We start from the raw sequence: 18,363 nt of genomic DNA on the forward strand, positions 1-18,363 counted from the left end.
CCCCGGCGGGCGGAGGCAGCCCCCTGGAGTCACGTGTCTTGTCTCTGTCGATCCACTGCTTAGGTGTATAGAGCGCCTTTCGGTAACTTCACCAAGAAGCTGACCGCTTGTATGTCTACAGTAGGGCAGCTGCAGGCGGCGAGCCCCGCCCGCAAGTGGCTGGTGACGACCGTGGCCTGCGACACCAAGCGGGGCTGGAAGTTCGACTTCAGCTTCTACGTGGCCGCCAAGGAGCAGCAGCACACCCGGTAACGGAGCCTCGCCGCCAAGACGACCGTTTCCTCCAGCCCCCGCCCCCCTCCCCTTCCCTCCCCTCCAGCCCCGCCCCTCCCCTCCCCTCCCCCTCCTCTCCCCTCCCCCGCCTTTGCTGGCCGGATGCCAGTAGGCGCATCTAAGAAACCACGTCCCTTTCCACACGTTGGTTCAGACATTTCTCTGCCCGAGACACGGGGGTGGGGACACCAGCAAAGACAGGGGCCAGGGATCCGCTCCCCTGTCTGCCCCTCTCCCTCTAGGTGGGTCACGCCCCACCGGCCACCTCGCTGCTCCTCAGCGTGCCCAGCCCAGCGGTTCCCACCTCCGGGCTTTTGCATCTGCCGGTCCCCCTGCCCAAAACGCTCTTCCCCCCACTCCTCCTGTGGCTCACTTCTTCTCAAGATTCAGGCCCCGGCCCACCGTCCCCTCCTGGGAGAGGCTGTCCCCCACGAAAAATAGTCACAGCTGGTCTCTCCCCGACACTGCCTCTTTCTGGCCTCGTCACCACCTGCGTCATTCCGATCTACCTGCTGATCACTGGTCTCCCCCCGGGAGCTCTGGCAGGTGGGCAGTGGCCACCACGACGGCCGGTCCTCGCCGAGTCCCCAGCATGGGCCTGGCTCAGAGCTGCGGCTCTGTGAACACCTGCTGAACGAGCGCGGGGGTGGTGAGCGCGCTGGGCGCCTCCTCTCCAAGGCACTCGCTTCCCTCTCCGTGTAGATAGTTCATTCGGACGGCTCTGCATGTCCCTCCTCAGACTGTAAGGTGACAGGAGGGACTCTGTCGTGTGTACTGACTGCACGGTACGCTCAGGCCTGCCTGTGCCTGGCGTGAAGTCAGTGCCCAGAATAGTGCTTCCCTGCACCCTGTGCCTCGGGGCGTCTGGAGCCAGCCGGGCGTCTTTCCCCGGGCCCCATTGCCGGGTCCTGGCCCAGGGCCCTATGAGCCTTTTCCCGTCGAGGCTGTCAGTGGCCCCGGATCTTGGCTCTCCCCGCCGCATTCATTTCACAGACCCTGAGCACCGCCCGTGTGCCGGCACCGTGCGGGTGCTGGGGATCCGGTGGTGGGCGAGACTGCTTGCCGCTGCCCTCGGGCCAGCCGGCGGGAGACAGCCGCCAGCAGGTCCACCGTGAGGCCGTTACAAATTATGTACAAGCTCCGAGGGCAGTGTGGGGCCCTGCACTGGTGGGCCCCTGGGGCCGGGGTCTCTGACGGGGCCTGGCCTCAGGACCACCGGCCCCCACACAAGGCTGAACGCCGCTGGGGACCCAGGGCCGAGGCGTGGGGGCCAGGGGGTGACCAGGATGGGTCTGCTGGGCCCTTCCAGCCAGCTCCACCCTCTGCCCACCCTCCCCTGAGCCCAGAGCTGGGCTTGCTCTGCACATACACAACAGTGACTGGGGCCAGGCTTCTTGGATGAGCTTAGAACATTCTAGAAAGAGCCTTGAGCTACACCAAGTCCAATGGTGAGCAAGCTGACCATAGGACCCTTTCTTCAAAACAATGTCCAGTCTCCATAGCTGTCGAGGTTGAGGTGGCAGAGCAGCTGAGCAGGGACCCCCAAGGCTGCCCTGGGGCCCCTGGATGAACTCTTGCGCCTCTAGAGGGCAATTTGGGAACTGCAGCTCTTTGACCCTCATGCCATGAGTACGTGGAGGATCTTGTATGAGGAGGACCTTGAGCAGCCCCGCACAGTGGGCATTGGCAGGGGCTGGACAAGAACAGGCCTGCAGACCCTGGATCCCTGCGCTGGGCGAGCCCGAGGCCGTCCCCCACACCCTTCCCGCCCCCCATACTCTTCCCGCCCCTGCATGTGACCCCACCTGCCTCACCTCCCCCAGTCCCTCCAGCTACCCGACCTCAGCCCCGCCTCCCTTGCCCCCACAGGAAGCTGTACTTCTCGCAGTCCCACAAGCCGCCCTTCCATGGACGCGTGTGTGCCGCCCCTCCCGGCTGCCTGCTCAGCTCCAGCCCCGATGGGCCCACCAAAGGCTTCTTCTACGTGCCCAGCGAGAAAGGTACCCTCGGGGATGCGGCAGCGGGGCCTGGGGGGCTGGGCGCTTCCTCCACTGCAACGGCGACTCCCCCCGCAGGGCCCAGGGCCCGCCTCTCGGCCACCTTCGGCTTCAACCCCTGCGTGAACACAGGCTGCGGGAAGCCGGCAGTGCGGCCGCTGGTGGACACCGGCGCCATGGTCTTCGTGGTCTTCGGCATCGTGGGCATCAACCGCACGCGGCAGGTGGACAACCACGTCATCGGGGACCCGGTATGTGGGCCCACTCGGAGCAGACGCCCCAGGGCCCATGCAGCCAGGCTTACCGACAAGGACCAGCCCGGAGGCCACCCTCCTGGGCTCCCCCACACACACCTTCCCCAGGCCGCGCAGGACCCTCACGGGTCCCTGGGTGTCATTTCCCTTGGGGACTGAGCACAGCTGAGCTCTCAGCGTCACCCAGGAGTCTGGACACACGTGGGGGCCTGAGCTGGCTGTCCCTCCCCATTTGGGCTGGGACGGAGGTGAGGGCCACACACACATGTAAAACCACTGCCCCACCTGCTGCAGGCGCCCCCGCCCCATGGGGCCTCCCTCCCCTTGTCCGTGTCCGTGTTCCATGCTGGCTGTCGGGTGTTGGAAGGGAGAGGTGCTGGAGGGGCTGTGACGAGGGCTGTGCCCGGCTCGTGACGGGAGCTGGGCGTGTGCTGGGAGGGACCTTGAAAAGTCAGTCCAGCTGGGAGCCCAGGGCCAGACGTGAAGTGATCTGGGGGCAGGTGGGGCGGAGGACCCAGACGGAGAGGAGAGGCCGCAGGTGTTCAGAGGAGGGCTGGGAGGCTGGGAGGGGCTGGGCCTCCTCCCGGGGAGGCCGGGGAGGGTTTGGCCGTGCGGAGGCAGAGGAAAGCGGGAAGCCCGGGGTAGGGGGAGACAGTTGGGAGTAAAAGCAAGGATGTGAGGCCAAAGGGGCCTGTGCGGGGTGGGCCATAAGGGGAGCAACTGGTGCCAATGGGGGCAGGCTCGGGCGGGGACCCCAGAGTGCCACGCCCAGGGCTGCAACTTGGGGGTAACGATGATGATGGGGACCCGGCACCGAGTTCCTGACTCACTGAGCGGCCTGCACCGGCTCGTGTCTCCTTGGGAAAGGGCAGCGTCATCTACGACGGCAGCTTTGACCTCTTCAAAGAAATCGGGCACCTGTGTCGCCTCTGCAAGGCCATCGCGGGGAACGCAGAGCTGGTGAAGCCAGGCGGCGCCCAGTGCCTGCCCTCAGGTGTGCGGGCACCGGCTCCTCCGGGGGAGGAGGGACTGGGGGCCTGCAGGCGTGTTTCTGTGCGTGGGCAGCCACCCTGGGGCCGGGGTCGGGGGGTGCGGGCATTGGCGTGTCTTCCGGAAGAGAGTGGGCCCGTGCGTGAACGTGAGTTGGCCGAGGCACCCGTGTGTGGCGACACGTGCGGCGTATGTGGCCACACCTGCAGTAGGAGCTTTTCCAGAATCGGGGCGGGCCCGTACGTGATCTGGCTCTCCCTCCCTGGGACGGCACAGGATGGCAGGCGGGTGGTGTAGGTTCCCAGGGACATTGCCATGGTCACGCACACTTCAGACCTGAGGTTGGAGGGAGGGCTTGTGTCCCCCACACACACTCTCCCACTCTGGCAGGCAGGCACACGGGCATGCTGGGAGGGGCGGGTTGGGGAGGGGTGCTCTCCCGGGTAACCCCCACTCCCTCTCTCCTCCCCGCAGGCTACAGCATCTCCTCCTTCCTGCAGATGCTGCACCCCGAGTGCAGGGAGCTGCCCGAGCCCAACCTGCTGCCCGGGCAGCTGTCGCACGGGGCCGTGGGCGTCAAGGAGGGACGTGTGCAGTGGATCTCCATGGCCTTTGAGTCGGTGAGCCCCTGGCGGCCGTGCGTGCGTACGTCACCTCTGACCCCTGGCCCTTGTCCCAGAGCAGAGGGGTTGCTCTTCAGAGGGGGATACGGGGCCCAGGGAGGTGGACTTGCTCGTCCTAGGGCACCTGGATAGTGAGCATCAGCGTGGAGAGCGGAACCGGCCCTCAGGGCTCCGCCCTAGTACCACGCAGGCCGCCAGCCACCCCCACAGCCCTCCCTCTCCCCCTCCCCCTCCCCCGCCTGCCCCGCGTCTGCATCCTCTTGCAGCCTCTGGGCTGCAGGGGCATGTGGGGTTAGGGGCTGATGACACAACAGGACACTGCCCTCTGCCACTGTGGGGGGCCGGTACGGGGCCGCCCCCAGAGGGACTCGGAAGCCAAGGGATTGGCCGTCCCAAACCTCACTGCTCCCTCTCACCCGGACACTCTCCGGGCTCTGCCCAAGAAGGCACACGTGCTCGCACACACACGTGCACACACGTGCTGACACACACGCCCTGCCCTGGGCATCTGCAGGTCTTGGGGCCCTGGCACGTCACTGTGTGAGGCTCGCCGAGTCCGCCCCTGCCACCTCCATGCTGCGACCTGGGGCGCAGTCCTGCTCTGACCCCTGTGTGCTCCGTGGCCTGGAGCAAGGAGCTCGTCCCCTCTGGCCCCAAGGTCCTCCTCAAAGAACAGGGTCCCAGACCCCTGCCCACCCTCTAGTGGTCATGGAGAAGCAACAGGGAGATCCCAGGAGGACACTGGGGAATGACCGTGATGGAGACAAGGGCACAAGTGGCCCCCGTTTCCTTCCTACCACATGTGCCACTCACTGCACAGACAGCCAAACCACCGGCTACCAGCCAGGGGGCCCGGGGACCCTCCCAGCCCTCAGGTAGCCCCAGGCTACTGCAGACACCGGTTCACAGCCCAGGAGATTTGTAACTGGGGTGAAATGTAATGGAATTGACCGTCTTGACCATTTGGAAGTACAGAGTGCAGCCCACACTGCTGCACAGCTGTTGCCACCTCCTGCGTCTTCACTTCCCATCGCACAAAACTGAAACTCTGCCCCTTCCCCAGCCCTGCGACCACCATTCTCCTTTCTGTCCCCGTGACTTTGACTCCTCACGGAGCCGCCCAAGTGGCATCGCACTGCGTGTGCGTGCGGCTCATGTCCTTGGCGCGGTGCCCTCCTGGCCGGCCCCTGTTGTAGTAGGTGTCAGAATGTCCTCCCTTTGTCAGGGAGGCTGAAGCCATACACAGTTTTGGAGATGAGAGTCCCTGCACAGGCTTCTCCATATGACAGGATGTCGCTTCCCAGCTGACCCCCACCTACACTCCGCTGCACGCATGCGCACAGACACACTGCGACTCGCTCAGACTTGGGGAGCAGAACCCTCGGGGAGTGGAACCGGGCCAGTGAAATAACTTGGGTGGAAGGTCCAGGGGAGGATGAGGGCCCGTGTCCACCCCCTGCCCCCTTGAACAGCTCCTTCAGCTGGACACTGCGAACTGGGCGGGCCGCTCCATGCCTCCCTGGACTCCCAGTCCAGCCAGCGGACGGGAGGTTGCTGGGCAGTAACGAGAACTGTGATTTGCAGGCCAGAGTTTGGGTCCTCTCCTGCTCTGGGGCATCTGGCCATTCTCTGAATTGGGCCACTTAAAAAGGAATAGATTTCTCTCTATAGGTTTCTTGCCAAGCCAAGAGGATGCCCATCTTGGGGCATCAAGGAAGGCTTCCCGGAGGAGACAGAACCGTAGTGAGCCTTGAAGGATGAACGGGAGCTGGCTTTGCAGGCAGAGGGTGGGACACCAGAGCAGGAGGGCTCTGTTGGAAAGGGGCGGGGACTTCGGATGCCTTGGAACCTGCTGCTGCTGCTGGGAACGTGTCCCCAGAAGCTGGCAGGTGGCTGTCCTGCACTGGCCGACCCTCCCCTCCCCCACACGACACGTGCTCCACTGACAGGCGGCCGAGGACTGGCTGTCTCTGCCCCAGAAAAGACCAGCTGTGGCCTGGGGAGGGGGAGGGGGCCGCCGCCGCCCACCCGTCTCACCGGCTCGTGTCCCCACAGACCACGTACAAGGGCAAGTCCTCCTTCCAGACCTACTCGGACTACCTGCGCTGGGAGGGCTTCCTGCAGCAGCAGCTGCGGGCGTTCCCCGAGGGCTCAGCCCTGCGCCGCGGCTTCCAGACCTGCGAGCACTGGAAGCAGATCTTCATGGAGATCATAGGCGAGCAGCCACCGGCCCGGGCCTCCCCTCCCCCTACTCCCCCCCCACCCCCAGCCTGGCTCCCGCGGGATGGGTGGCGGCAGCAGGGTGCACCCGGAGGTGGCGGGCAGAGAGGGCAGGCCATGGCCCACCTGAGCCACAGTTGTCATCTCAGTTCTGGCCCAGAGCCCGGGAGACGCGGGAATGACCCAGTGGCCAGGAACGCTGATCGGCAGCCAGAGTTTGGGTCCCCTCCTGCTGTCCTCCGGGGCCACCTGGCTACTGATCAGCAATTTCTGATCCTGAATGTGGCTGCCTGCAAAGGAAAGGCAATGGCCACCATGGCGGTTGCTGTCATTCTGAGCCCTTCACAGGGCCAGGCCACCCGACCTGTGTTACCTCTTTAAACTCCATACGGGGCCTGTGGGTGGGTACTGCTGTTGCCCCATTTTACAGATGAAGAAATGGAGGCGCAGAGAGGTCCAGTGGCTTTCCCGGCCAGCTGTGGCCATGCCCATCAGTTGACCCCGGTGACCTCCGAACTGTGGGGGTGGGGAGGGTTGTGGGCGCCCTGCCTGTGCAGCCCGGCTGAGGGCCCTTCTCCTCTCACTGGCAGGGGTGCAGAGCGCCCTGTACGGCCTGGCCTTGTCCTTGCTCATCTGTGTGGCCGCGGTGGCCGTGTTCACCACCCACGTGCTGTTGTTGCTGCCCGTGCTCCTGAGTATCTTGGGTATGCAGGCTGCAGCCAAGGGCCCCGCTGGTGGGTGGCCGTCCGTCAGCAGCTTCCTCCCTGCACTGTCCTGTCTCCTCAGTGATGGCCCTCCGACCGACCCCCCCCGACTCCCAGCAAAATACCCCCCGTGCGGTGCTGCCTCAGTGACAGTCATTCGTAGGACTGTGCCCCACAAGTCTGCTCCCGGGGTGAGCCAGGCATCACCGGGTATAGCTTTTGGCCCAGTGACATGTTGCTGCCCCCGTCTCTCTCTGGCCCTGACCCTCCTGCTGCCGGAGGTGGGGTTCCACTCTAGACTGCCCCCCCATTCCCCAGGGACCTTCCGAGTTCCCCTAGAACCCCTCTGGGACCATGCGGCGGGACCAGCACCAGCGCCTCCCTGCTGCCCCCACCCCCACAGGCATCGTCTGCCTCGTGGTGACCATCATGTACTGGAGCGGCTGGGAGATGGGCGCCGTGGAGGCCATCTCCCTGTCCATCCTCGTTGGCTCCTCCGTGGACTACTGCGTCCATCTGGTCGAGGGCTACCTGCTAGCCGGAGAGAGCCTGCCCCCCCACCAGGCCGAGGTGAGCCCCTGGGCTGCGCGGAGAGCACCCAAGGGCAGCTGGACACCTCCATGCCCAACCCCCAATCACGGTGTGTTCTAGAAGCGTGGTGTCCAGGTCCCATCTCCCAGGGGATTCCACAGCAGCTCCCCAAAGCAGCACTGGGGACCCTGGGGGGTCCTCTCCCCCAGCCTCCCTAGGTGAGCCCCAGGGGTTGGGCCAGGCAGCACCCAAGGGCCTTTCCTGCTTCCGGCCCCCTGAGTCTCAGTGTCAGTCCAGCCTGGGGAGCAGGGCTGGGCCCTTCATTCATGACCCAAGGCCACCAGCTGGCCCTCAGGGGCTCAGTGAGAACATGCTCTTTGCTCAACAGCAAAACCAGCCCTGGGTCCCATAAAGATTTCGTTACCTCCTAGTTTGGAATTGTACTGGTGTGAAAACATTCATAATATGTAAACTAAATTATTTAGACAACTTAGCTGCTTGTAGTCAAGAGAAGGAAGTCAGTTCCAATTAGGGCTTTCACTTATGAGCACCTACTATGCAAGTCATCAGCATCCTGGTTGTCGTGGCAACAGTAATGCATGCAGGGGGGTGGGGGGCAGGGGGGCCCCACTGCGCTGTGAGCTGCTGTAGGGAAACCATCTCATCTCCCCACACCCCTGTGGAGATGGTGCAGGCATCAGCCCACTTACTGAGGCAGAGCTGGGAGCTCCCCAGGGCAGGCCTGGCCTCGGCAGGGGCTGCGTGTTGACCCAGCGCCCCAGCCCCAGCCCCAGGCAGGGAGGGGTCCTGCAGTCGCGTCAGGCCCCCCACCCCGGCCTCTGCTCTCCCCCGCTCCCAGGACGCCCACTCCCAGCGCCAGTGGCGGACTCTGGAGGCCGTGCGGCACGTGGGCGTGGCCATCGTCTCCAGCGCCCTCACCACGGTCATCGCCACAGTGCCCCTCTTCTTCTGCATCATCGCCCCTTTCGCCAAGTTCGGCAAGATCGTCGCGCTCAACACAGGCGTCTCCATCCTGTACACGCTCACGGTCAGCACGGCCCTGCTGGCCATCATGGCCCCCGGCTCCTTCACCCGCACCAGGACTTCCTTCCTCAAGGCCCTGGGCGCCGTGCTCCTGGCGGGGGCCTTGGGGCTGGGCGCCTGCCTGGCGCTGCTCCGGAGTGGCTACAAGATCCCCCTGCCCAGCCTGACCTCCCTATAGCCCCGGCACCGGGTCCCCACCTGCTCGCTCTGGTCCAGCGGGTGGGGACGAGACGCTTGTTCTCTGACCCCAGAAGCACTCTCTTTTCCCGCTCGGCCCCTGCTCGTTTTGTCCCCGGGCCTGGGCTGGAAGCCCCCCGTGGCCCTGGGCTAGAGCTGGGCGTGAAGCCAGCAGCACCCCGCACTAGGTTACCCCCAGCAGTGGAAGAGGCCCGCCCTCCTCCTGGCCTGGTCACCACGGTGGTCGGGTCGCTTCTGCAAGGGTGTCCCCGTCACACCGCCGCAGTGCTCACAACAGCTCTCTGGTGTGGGTGTTCCAGGGCCCCTATGCGGCAGATGTGCAAACTGAGGCACCAGGGGTCAAAGTGACGGGCCGGCCACTGGGCCAGTGGCAGAGCCAGAGCTGCTGCCTGAGGCCCACGCCCCCACCCCCGGGGACTTGGCAGGGTGGGCAAGCACAGTGGGTTCCAGGGCAGGGGCCTCACACCCCTGCCTCTCCCCTCCCCTCCCCTCCGCTTCATCATGGCTATTGCCAGGTGGTCCTGTGGCCCTCCCCGGGCCTTGCGGTCCTGGCCAGAGAGGACAGAGGGACCAGCCTGGGGTTCTGCATGTCCTACCCTCGGCCCCAGCCTCAAGAAGGGACCTTTCTAAGACCCTCCCTGAGCTCGAGGGGGCCCCAGCACAACCTTCCTTACGGAGCCACCATCTCCCCAACCTGACTCCGGGGGGTGGGCCAGGGGGGCAAGCCGGCCGAGCCTGCTGCCTGCTCCCCGCAGATGGTTCCTATTAAAGTGAAATGAAACTACAGACCGCCGCCATTAACACAAGAACTTTAAGCATCGCTGGCTCTATCATATTCTTAGAGTGGAGATGAGTGTTTACGTGCTGCCCCGCCAGGAGGAGATGGAGGTGGGGAGGAGGGGGCCTGGGGCCATGGGGGGCTTCACCGGCCCAGGCCAAGACTGGGGCCTCGGGGGCTCACTGCACGCCCCTTTCTTTAAGGGGCTCGTCTGGCTCCCCAGTTGGGACACTCACAGGCCGCTGGTGTGCCTGGCGTTGTGCTGGAACTGGGCCCTGAGGATGGGAAAGATGACATCATGGGTGGTCTCTGGCCAGCTCCCCCCGCCCTCATCTGTCCTTGTGAGGGGCTGAGGGCGCCAGACGTGTGACGCCGTGTCCCCTGCCTAGTGCTCGCCCGGCACCCAGTAGGGGCTGCGTATTTGCTGAGGGCAGCTCGGGCCCTCGGACCCGCCGTCTGCGGTGGGACAGACAGCAAACCAGCATCTGCGCTACGAGCCGCCACGTGGAAGTGACTGTGCCAGGGTCAGATTCGGTCGGCCTGGGCGCCCCGATGCCGCGCCACACACTGGGCAGCTGGCAAGAGCAGAGATGCACTCCTCAGGTTTCCGAGGCTGGAAGTTCAAAGTCAAGGTGTGGGCGGCGCTGGTTCCTTCTGGAGGTTCGGAGGGAGTGTCCCTGCCCCTCCTTTCTGGTGATGCGGGCGCCCCTGGTGTGCCCGGTGTGCAGACACATCGCTGCCTCCGCCTTCCTTCCTGTCCCCATCCTGTCCCCTGTCGTTAGCACACCAGTCCCACTGGATTAGGGCCCACCTAACGGCCTCATCCTAGTCACCTGCGAAGACCCATTTCCAAGTAAGCTCACGTTCACCGGTCCCAGGGTTCAGAATGTGTTTTGCGGGGAGAAGAGGGGACACAACACAACCGGTAACAGGACTGGACGTGGGTCAGCTCGTTCGTTAACCTGAAGGAGCGGCTGCTGTCACGCCGGTTTCACACGGGGACAGACCGGGACTCCAAGAAACGGACAGGCCCGGTCACGCGGGAGGTGACGGTGACGGTGGAGCCGGACCGAGCCCCGCCCGCCTGCCCCGGGCGGGGTGTGCAGCCCCCGGAGGACTGTAACCCAGGGTGATGACAAAGTTGGTGGCGAAGCCAGGAGGCCTGGCCCGAGGAAATTGGGAACGAAGCCCCTGAGCCCGTGCCCTGCTTCACGCTTCAGCGTTTTCCCCTCAGCCTTGCGCGCACCCGAGCCCTCGGCGGGGAGGCCCGGCAAAGAGCAGGGTGGCTGGGGGACAGGGTCGTGCTGGGGATGACAGCCCTGGGGGCCGATCAGGGGTTCGGGTGGTCCCACCCAGGACCCTGGCAGCCCGCTCAGGTGCGGGGTACAACCTGTGTATAGAGCGGAAATGGAGCTCCTCCCACCCCGCCCCCGCCCCCGCCCCCGCCCCGTTCCCATGACCCCTGTGGGAGGTACAGGAAGCTTGTAGGAGGGGCCAGGTGGGGAAGGGGAGGGGCTGGCAAGTGGGCGAGACTTCCAGAAGGTGGTGAGGACAGGACTGCCGTTCCCAAGGCCTGGTCCTGAGACCTCCCAGTAACCCAGCTCCCCTGCGGAGGCACAGGCACGTGCGCGTCACTTGCGTGCATTCCAAACGATGTCCGTTCGTAAGGAGACCGCCGAGCCCACGTCCTTCCCTCAAAGAAACGGCTCCTCCTCCTTCCCCTTGGCCTCCATCCTTCCTGAGTGTTGTGGGGTTGTTAGGCCCACAGGTCAAGGGTGGAGGAGGCGAGGCCCTGGTGTCCCGGACCTCTGCCCTCCCCAGGGCCGCCCCGCATCAGCATGACCCTCATAGCTCTCCTGCGAGCTGGCTCCCATCCTGCAGATGAGCACCCCGGGGCCCCCAGAGGGGCAGACAAGTTCGCACAGCAACCACCAGGGACTGGGGCCCAGGGCTCCCGCCCCACCCCGCCTGCCTGCCAGGCTCCCCCTCTGTGGATGGCATTCTCAACCTCAGAACGTTCTCTCCTCCTCAAAACTGGCCTGTCCTGGCCCCTTAGGCCCTGCAATGATGGCCCTGTCCAGCTCCCAGCAGGTAACTCTCCCCTCCCAGGCGCAGGGGCCCAGGCAAGGCTGGGGGAAGAGCGGGGCCGTGACTGTTTGGGAACTCCGGGGAACTTCGGCCACACACCTGTCTGCTACCTGCCTACAAATAAACGCCCCTCCGTCTTGCACGCAGGGTCCCAGAAGCATTAACTCCCATAAAGAGAGTCTTGACCTTCCTTTGCCGCTGATGCACAGCTCCTGGTCTTAATGAGCTTCTGTTGTGCATTCACGAGGTGTTCTTCATTAGCTCGGGCACAGCAGCTACTCTGGGGTCTGCTGGGATGTGTGGGCATTCGGGGGGAGGGTCGAGGAGAGGCAGAGGAGAGTCACCTGCGTGGTTGCCCTGGGCCCCTGCTTCTCACCGTCTGTCCCTCAGAGACCAGGAGAGATCAAATGCCAGCTTTTCCGGAGTGTCTACCATGTCCCAGGCCCTAGCCATGCATTCTCAGAATTCTCACAGCATTCCTCAGAAGGGAAGGGGTTTTTTATCCGATTTCACTGCTAAGGAAACTGCAGCCCAGAGATGTGAAGTAACTGGCCTGAGGCCACACAGCTTGTGAGTGACAGAGCTGGGGTGGCCACCCAGGGCTGCTGGCTTCTGAGTGAGCACTCGCTCTCCCCTACAGCCGCCCGTCATCCAGCGTGATTTGACCAGCTGGGCAGGCAGGGTGCATCCTCAGCACAGGCACCCCCTGCGTGCCCCCCTCCCCCAACACCTAGAGTTGGGAGTCCAGCATCCAAGTCTTAGCTCCAGCCCTGCCTGGGCACCCTTCATCGAACCCCCAAGCATTGACTTAATGCGCTGGAAAACGGGCCAGGGGGCGAAATGGCGGCCGGGACTCCGGCTCCTTCATGGCTGTGCTGCCAGGATCTGATTCTAAAGTCAAGCCGCCCCCAGTGGCCACCCTCCTGTGAGTCTCTCCTGTTCTCACCACTGTCCACATCCTAGAAGCAGGAGAGTGCCCAGTGGCACTGCTGGCCATTCATTTGGTTGTGCAACAATGATTTACTGAGCACCTACTATGTGCCAGGCACTGTTCCAGTCCTCGGGGATACTAGGGAATACAAAAACAGTCCCAGACCCTGACCTCAGGGACCTTGGAGTCAAAGTGGGAAAAATAATAACAGAGTCCCCCAAATATATACCCACCAAGCAGAGGGCTGCGAGGGAGAAATGTGGGGGGTAAGGCCACAAAGCCACGTGGCCTGGCTGGCAGAAGGGTCGCTGGGGAAGTGGCTTCTGTGCTGAGGATGAGGACAGGTTCCCTTGCCCCTGGGGAATGGACCCCATGTGGCACAGGGGGCCTTCCCAAGCCAAACAAAACTGCAACGTGATGTTCCGACAGAAAAGAAGGGGTGCATCGTATGTGACAGGGGACAAGGCTGGAGCCTTCCTGGGGAGGGTGGACCAGGAAAGGGGCACCTGACTGGGCCAGGACGGAGCCTCTGGCCGCCTCAGGGGCTTGGCCCTCCTACCTGCAGGACTCAAGAGTCACACACCCACCCCACGAAGTAAATCGAGAGCGACAGACAAAGCTCGTGGAGTGGCCCACTGCACAAGATTCTCAGACCAGCCTCGGTCACCCCGTCGCCGCAGAGAGAGTTGCCCAGGAAGAACCGAGCCTCCTTTTCCTCTCGGGGCCTCCGGGGAGGGGTGCAGAGCGGCCTCCACACCTGCTCCAGCAGGTTAAATGCTGTTGCCCTGGGTACTCGAGGTTCAGCAGAGTCCTGTGAAGTGCTGGCCACTCCAAACAGACTTAAAATATGAGGCCAGCAGCGGCAGGAGGGGTGGGGGTTCCAGACACCGCTGTCCACACACAGCCTGGGGGTCCCAGGCTGGCACAGGGCCTGGCGTCTTTGCCCAGCCCTGCCCTTCAAGGCTGCCCGACCTGCTTTAAGGACTAGGTCTGCAGTCTCCGCGGTAGAACCAGGACGCAACAGCAGGTGGAGGGCGCCTCGTCGCCACAAGGGGGCGCTCAGGCCCACACACCACGCCTTCCGGAAAGGAGTTCAAAGGGAGCCTCCCTTTTGGTGTCCCCACCTCTAATCTGTCCCCCAGTGAAGCCTGTTCTTCTCTCTTCTGGTCACTGTACCTTGATTTTACTTTGAGGATCCTACCCCAACCCAGACTTCGGGGTGCACAAGAAGTAGAATCCACCCCACCACACCCAACGCCTCCATCATGAGTAACCATGTGACCTAGTCCTGACCAATCAGTGCATCCCATCTTCCTGGCCACAGTGATTGGTTGAGGGGTAGTCACTTGACCAAATCAGTCCAACGAGTGTCTTCCCAGGGACTCGCTGAAATTATTGGGAAAGATGAGCAATATTTCTAGGCTGTGGGAGAAAAGCCTGGAGCCTGCCTCGGAATGAGGCCAGCAGAGGAAAGCAGAGCCAAGGATGAAAGACGAATTTCTGATGACATCACTTAAGCCCCTGGATCCAGCCATGCCTGACGCTGACACACCCAAGTTTTTTTTCTTAAACCAATCCATTCCTTTTTTCCTTAAGCCACTTTGAACAAGGTTCTCTTTCACTTTAAATCAGGAGTCCCAACTACACAGCACCTCCCCACCCACCCTCTTCACACAGCCTCTCAAAAGGCTTCATTGTATTCCTATCTCACAGGCTAAACCCCCAGCTATTTCACGTGGCCTTCGAGACCTGGCCCCAAACCCCTGCAGGAGGAGGGGAGGGGCGCACCTCGCTCCAACAAGGCATCCGCAAATGTCAGCGGAAATTCTGGGAGCCAGGCGTCGCCAGGAGCTGCCCTCCGCCTGCTCTGCTCACAGACAGGGACGGACAAGGACATGGTCCACACTGTAGCCAGCCCGCCTGCCAACCCTTTTAGCGATCAGGAGTGTGGCGTCGCCTTACTGATGCCGCGTCCTCCCTCCTTGTGGCTGAGCTGGCAGAGGGAAAGCTTGGCCCAGGAGGGCAGCCCGGGGCGACAGGAAGAGCCTGGAGCTGGGCTGTGGGGTTATGCTGATGCGGAGTCAGAGAAACCGGGGTTCGCAGCCTCATTCTGCTCCCATTATCTGCAATATGGGCAGATCCTTTGCTCTGTCTTAACCTGTTTGCTCACCCACGAAATAGCATAATAACATTCATCACGCCTGGTTGTGTTTTAAATGAGGTAATGTATGTTGAGGGCTCGGCCGTAGAGATGCCTGTGAAGCCATCATCATAGCCATTATCATCGTAATAAAATAGACTTCTCCCAACTCAGGATAGCATTTATGTGCTTGGAGTTGCAAAGCACTTGAATAAATAAGGAACCACGCTCTCCTTGATTAGTTTCTCTCTGACGGTGGGTGGAATGTTTTCTTTTTCCATTGAGGTGTTGGCAAGAGTGAAGCAGGAACGGTCCTGGAAGGCAGTTGCCTTTTGAGCTACTGGTCTCCCCAGAACCCCTGGGAAGAACACCCCCCAGGGAACCCACTTGTTCCCCGGAGGTTGAGAGACACGTCAACAGACTTGGGCCAAGCGCAGCTGGTCCTACACAGCATAGATCACCTGACTCCCAGCTCGCATCAATATAATGATCGTTGTTTTAAGCCACTGAGGTTGGGGAGATTAGTTATATAGCACTATTGCAGCAGTAGCTGGCTACAGCCTCCTTTATTACTTCATAGTAAAGGTGAAGGCCCTCCATGTGTCTTTTGAGGCTTTTTGGGACCTCTGATGATTTCCCTGTTTTTGTCTCATGCTCCTGCCTCCTCACCTGGCACCTCAGGCCTCGGCCAGACCAAACTTCTGGAAAGTTGCTGGTAAGGGCAGAGCTGTGGCTCCACTCCGGACCTCGGCACGGGCTGGTCTCCCTGCCTGGAACGCTCCTCCTCTTCCTACTGCACCTTCATACTCCTCCCCAGGCCTCAGCACTCAGCTTCCTCCAGGAAGCCTTCCCTGGTGCCCCAAGTCTGGGTCAGTTGTCCCGGGATGTGAGTCCACGGCACTTGTTCCTACCTGTGCCTGTATTTGCAGCGACCTCCTGCTTGCCTCTGTCTCCCCACTAGCGCACGCTCCGTGAAGGCAAAGACTGGGTGTCCCAGTTCCTGGCATACAGGATGCTCGCGGTGAATATCTACGTACTGAATGAGTTCCCTATCCCTTCGAGCCTCCACCTGTCTACCTGTAAAATGGGAAGCATCTCATCGGAACCGGGGTAGCGCGATGCCCTCCCCTTGATCCACTGCAGGAGGAGGACTTAGCCGTCTGACAGCCCTGTAGCCCTTCCTGGCCGCCAGCCTCCTCCCCGTCTCTTCTCACAGGGACTCCGGATCATCAGCGGGAGATCAAGGGAGCCTTTGTTCTGTGCAAACCGACCCAAGGGACCTGCTGCCTGCACTTGTCTGGCTTGCGTGGGGAGAGAAGGCTTCTGACCGGGCTGTCCCCTGTCTCTCTGCTCTGCTCTGCCTGCCGGAGAGCCTTCGGGACAGATCTGTCTTGCCTGGCGCGAAGGAGCAGAACTCCGCAGGCAGGCGGGGGAGGGAAGGAAGCGGAGATGTCGCGGAGTCCCTGGCAAAGGCCTCCTCAGCACCCACGGCAGGGCTTCATCCCACACCCTTCCTAGAAGGCGGGTGTGCCCCAGGCTGCAGAGGCGGAGATGACTCTCCCATTTGCCCCCAGCGGTGGGCTTCCGGCCCAGGCTGGCCGACTCCAAGGTCATTGTCCACTGCTCTGTTGCTCACTCTGGAGCAATGACCTGGAGCTCCTCAGGGGTGCAAGTAGCACCCGAGGGGACAGAGGCCATCGATGACATTACTACAATTAAAAAAAGAAAGCCTTGCCGTAGCTGTCATAGCTCAGTGGATTGAGTGTGGGCTGCGAACCAAAGTGTCGCAGGTTCGATTCCCAGTCAGGGTACATGCCTGGGTTGCAGGCCATGACCCCCAGCAACCACACATTGATGTTTCTCCTTCTCTCTCTTTCTCCCTCCCTTCCCTCTCTAAAAATAAATAAATAAAATCTTTAAAAAAAAGAAAAAAAGCCTCCTCCCTCAGACGGGGACAGCACTATGCCATTCACAAGGGGCTGGCACATTCGGAATCTCACCGATGCCTCTCCACTCTGTAAGCCAGGCTTATCGCCAGCCCATCTTGCAGACGGGAAAACCTTACAGCGGTGAAGTGCCGTCCCCGGGGCCTCTCGGCAAATGGGGAAGCGGAGGCAGGCCTCCTCCCAGGGTGTCCCCTGCACCGCTGAGTTCCAGACGTCCCACTCAGAGGCTCTGGGGCCCGCGTCCCAGGGAGACTCTGACAAGCCTGATACTCGGGGACAGACGCATCCTTTCCCCACAGTGCGGCGACCACACCAGCAGGCTGCTCCGTGACCTCGTGCAGGCCACACGACACCGGGCCCAAGCCTCAGTCCACCAGCTGCTGCTCACTGCTGCCTGTCGGATCATCTCGAACAGCAAGTGGCTTCAAACAACCGTTTGTTCAGCTCGTGACTCTGCGAGCTAATCAAATTAAGTGGAGCTCTTCTGGATGGTTCTTCTGGTGCTAGAGGGCTCGCCCGCGTGTCTGCAGTCAGCCGGGAGTTAGCTGCGTGGTTTTGCTTCAGGGGCTCAGCTGGCTGTCAGACTGCGGGAACGGGGTCACAGGGCCATGTGTCACTCACAGGCCGTGTCCGGGCTTCTGGAGAATGAGTGGGGTGCACGAGGCCTCCTTTTGTGGTCTGAATCATGTGCCCCCCCCCAAATTCGTAAGTGGAAGCCCTCACCCCAGTACCTCAGAAGGTGGCCTTATTTGAAAACAGAGTCTTTGAAGAGGGGATTGGGTTAAAATGAGGCTAGTCGGGTGGGTCCTAACCAAACTTGACTCTTGTCCTGACAAGCGGAGGAGGTTGGGACGCGCAGAGGACACCGGGGGTGTGCACACACAGAGGGGCGGCCAGGTGCAGCGGCAGCGAGAGGGTGGCCCTCTACGAGCCAGGGAGAGACGCCTCAGGAGGAACCCACCCGCCAGCACCTTGACCTTGGACTTCCAGCCTCCCAAACTGTGAGAAGATACATTTGGGTTGTTTAAGCCACTCGGTGGTACCTTGTTATGGTCGCCCTAGAAAACCAACACAACTGGCATCCTTGTAGAAAGGAGAGATTTGGACACAGACACACACATGCACACAGACGCTGTGAAAACAGAGGATTAGAGCACCACGCCCTCCAGCCAACGGGAACGCCCAAGCGTGCGGGCACGCCAGCAGAAGCTGCAAGAGGCGAGGAAGGGCCCTCCCCTGCGGGGTTCAGAGGCTGGCACCTTGGCCTTGGAATTCTAGCTTCCAGAACCGTGAGATGATGGATGTCTCTGGTCTAAGCCCCCAGCTGGGGTGGGGTGTGCTGTGCGGACCTGCCCTAGGAAATGGTGACACCTCCCGAAGCCTCGGGTCAAAACCATCACGCCGTCACCTCTCCTGCATCCTCCCGGCAGAGTCCGTGCGGGGCAGCCCAGATTCGGACGGTGGGAAATAGACTACATACGACCCCAGGGGGGAGGGGCTGCAAAGTCACATTGCAGAACGGTGGGGATACAGCGAGAATAATTGCTGCTAGTTTTACAAACAACCAACAGCGCTGAATTACTCCATCTGTTGACTGGGGCCAGTGGTTGGGTGCAACTCAGAGTTCCCGTGAGGAGTCAACAAGG

At 62.1% G+C, this 18,363-nt stretch overlaps 1 protein-coding gene across 1 annotated transcript in view; it reads left to right on the forward strand.

Moving 5' to 3' along the window:
* The window catches only part of DISP3 (dispatched RND transporter family member 3), a 44,131-nt gene extending 34,521 nt beyond the window's left edge, over positions 1 to 9,610 (forward strand). The window contains exons 13-21 of the mRNA XM_045858451.1: positions 64 to 248; positions 2,143 to 2,273; positions 2,349 to 2,521; positions 3,392 to 3,518; positions 3,989 to 4,134; positions 6,193 to 6,352; positions 6,948 to 7,061; positions 7,465 to 7,631; positions 8,452 to 9,610. Of these exons, the coding sequence (XP_045714407.1) occupies positions 64 to 248; positions 2,143 to 2,273; positions 2,349 to 2,521; positions 3,392 to 3,518; positions 3,989 to 4,134; positions 6,193 to 6,352; positions 6,948 to 7,061; positions 7,465 to 7,631; positions 8,452 to 8,814 (1,566 nt within the window). The 3' untranslated portion in view covers positions 8,815 to 9,610. The remainder of the gene's footprint in view (positions 1 to 63; positions 249 to 2,142; positions 2,274 to 2,348; positions 2,522 to 3,391; positions 3,519 to 3,988; positions 4,135 to 6,192; positions 6,353 to 6,947; positions 7,062 to 7,464; positions 7,632 to 8,451) is intronic.
* The last annotated feature ends 8,753 nt before the right edge of the window (positions 9,611 to 18,363 follow it).

Source organism: Phyllostomus hastatus, unplaced genomic scaffold (assembly GCF_019186645.2).
Source record: "Phyllostomus hastatus isolate PE091 unplaced genomic scaffold, TTU_PhHast_1.1 phas_scaffold_182, whole genome shotgun sequence".
In the NCBI taxonomy this organism is placed as follows: Eukaryota; Metazoa; Chordata; class Mammalia; order Chiroptera; family Phyllostomidae; genus Phyllostomus; species Phyllostomus hastatus.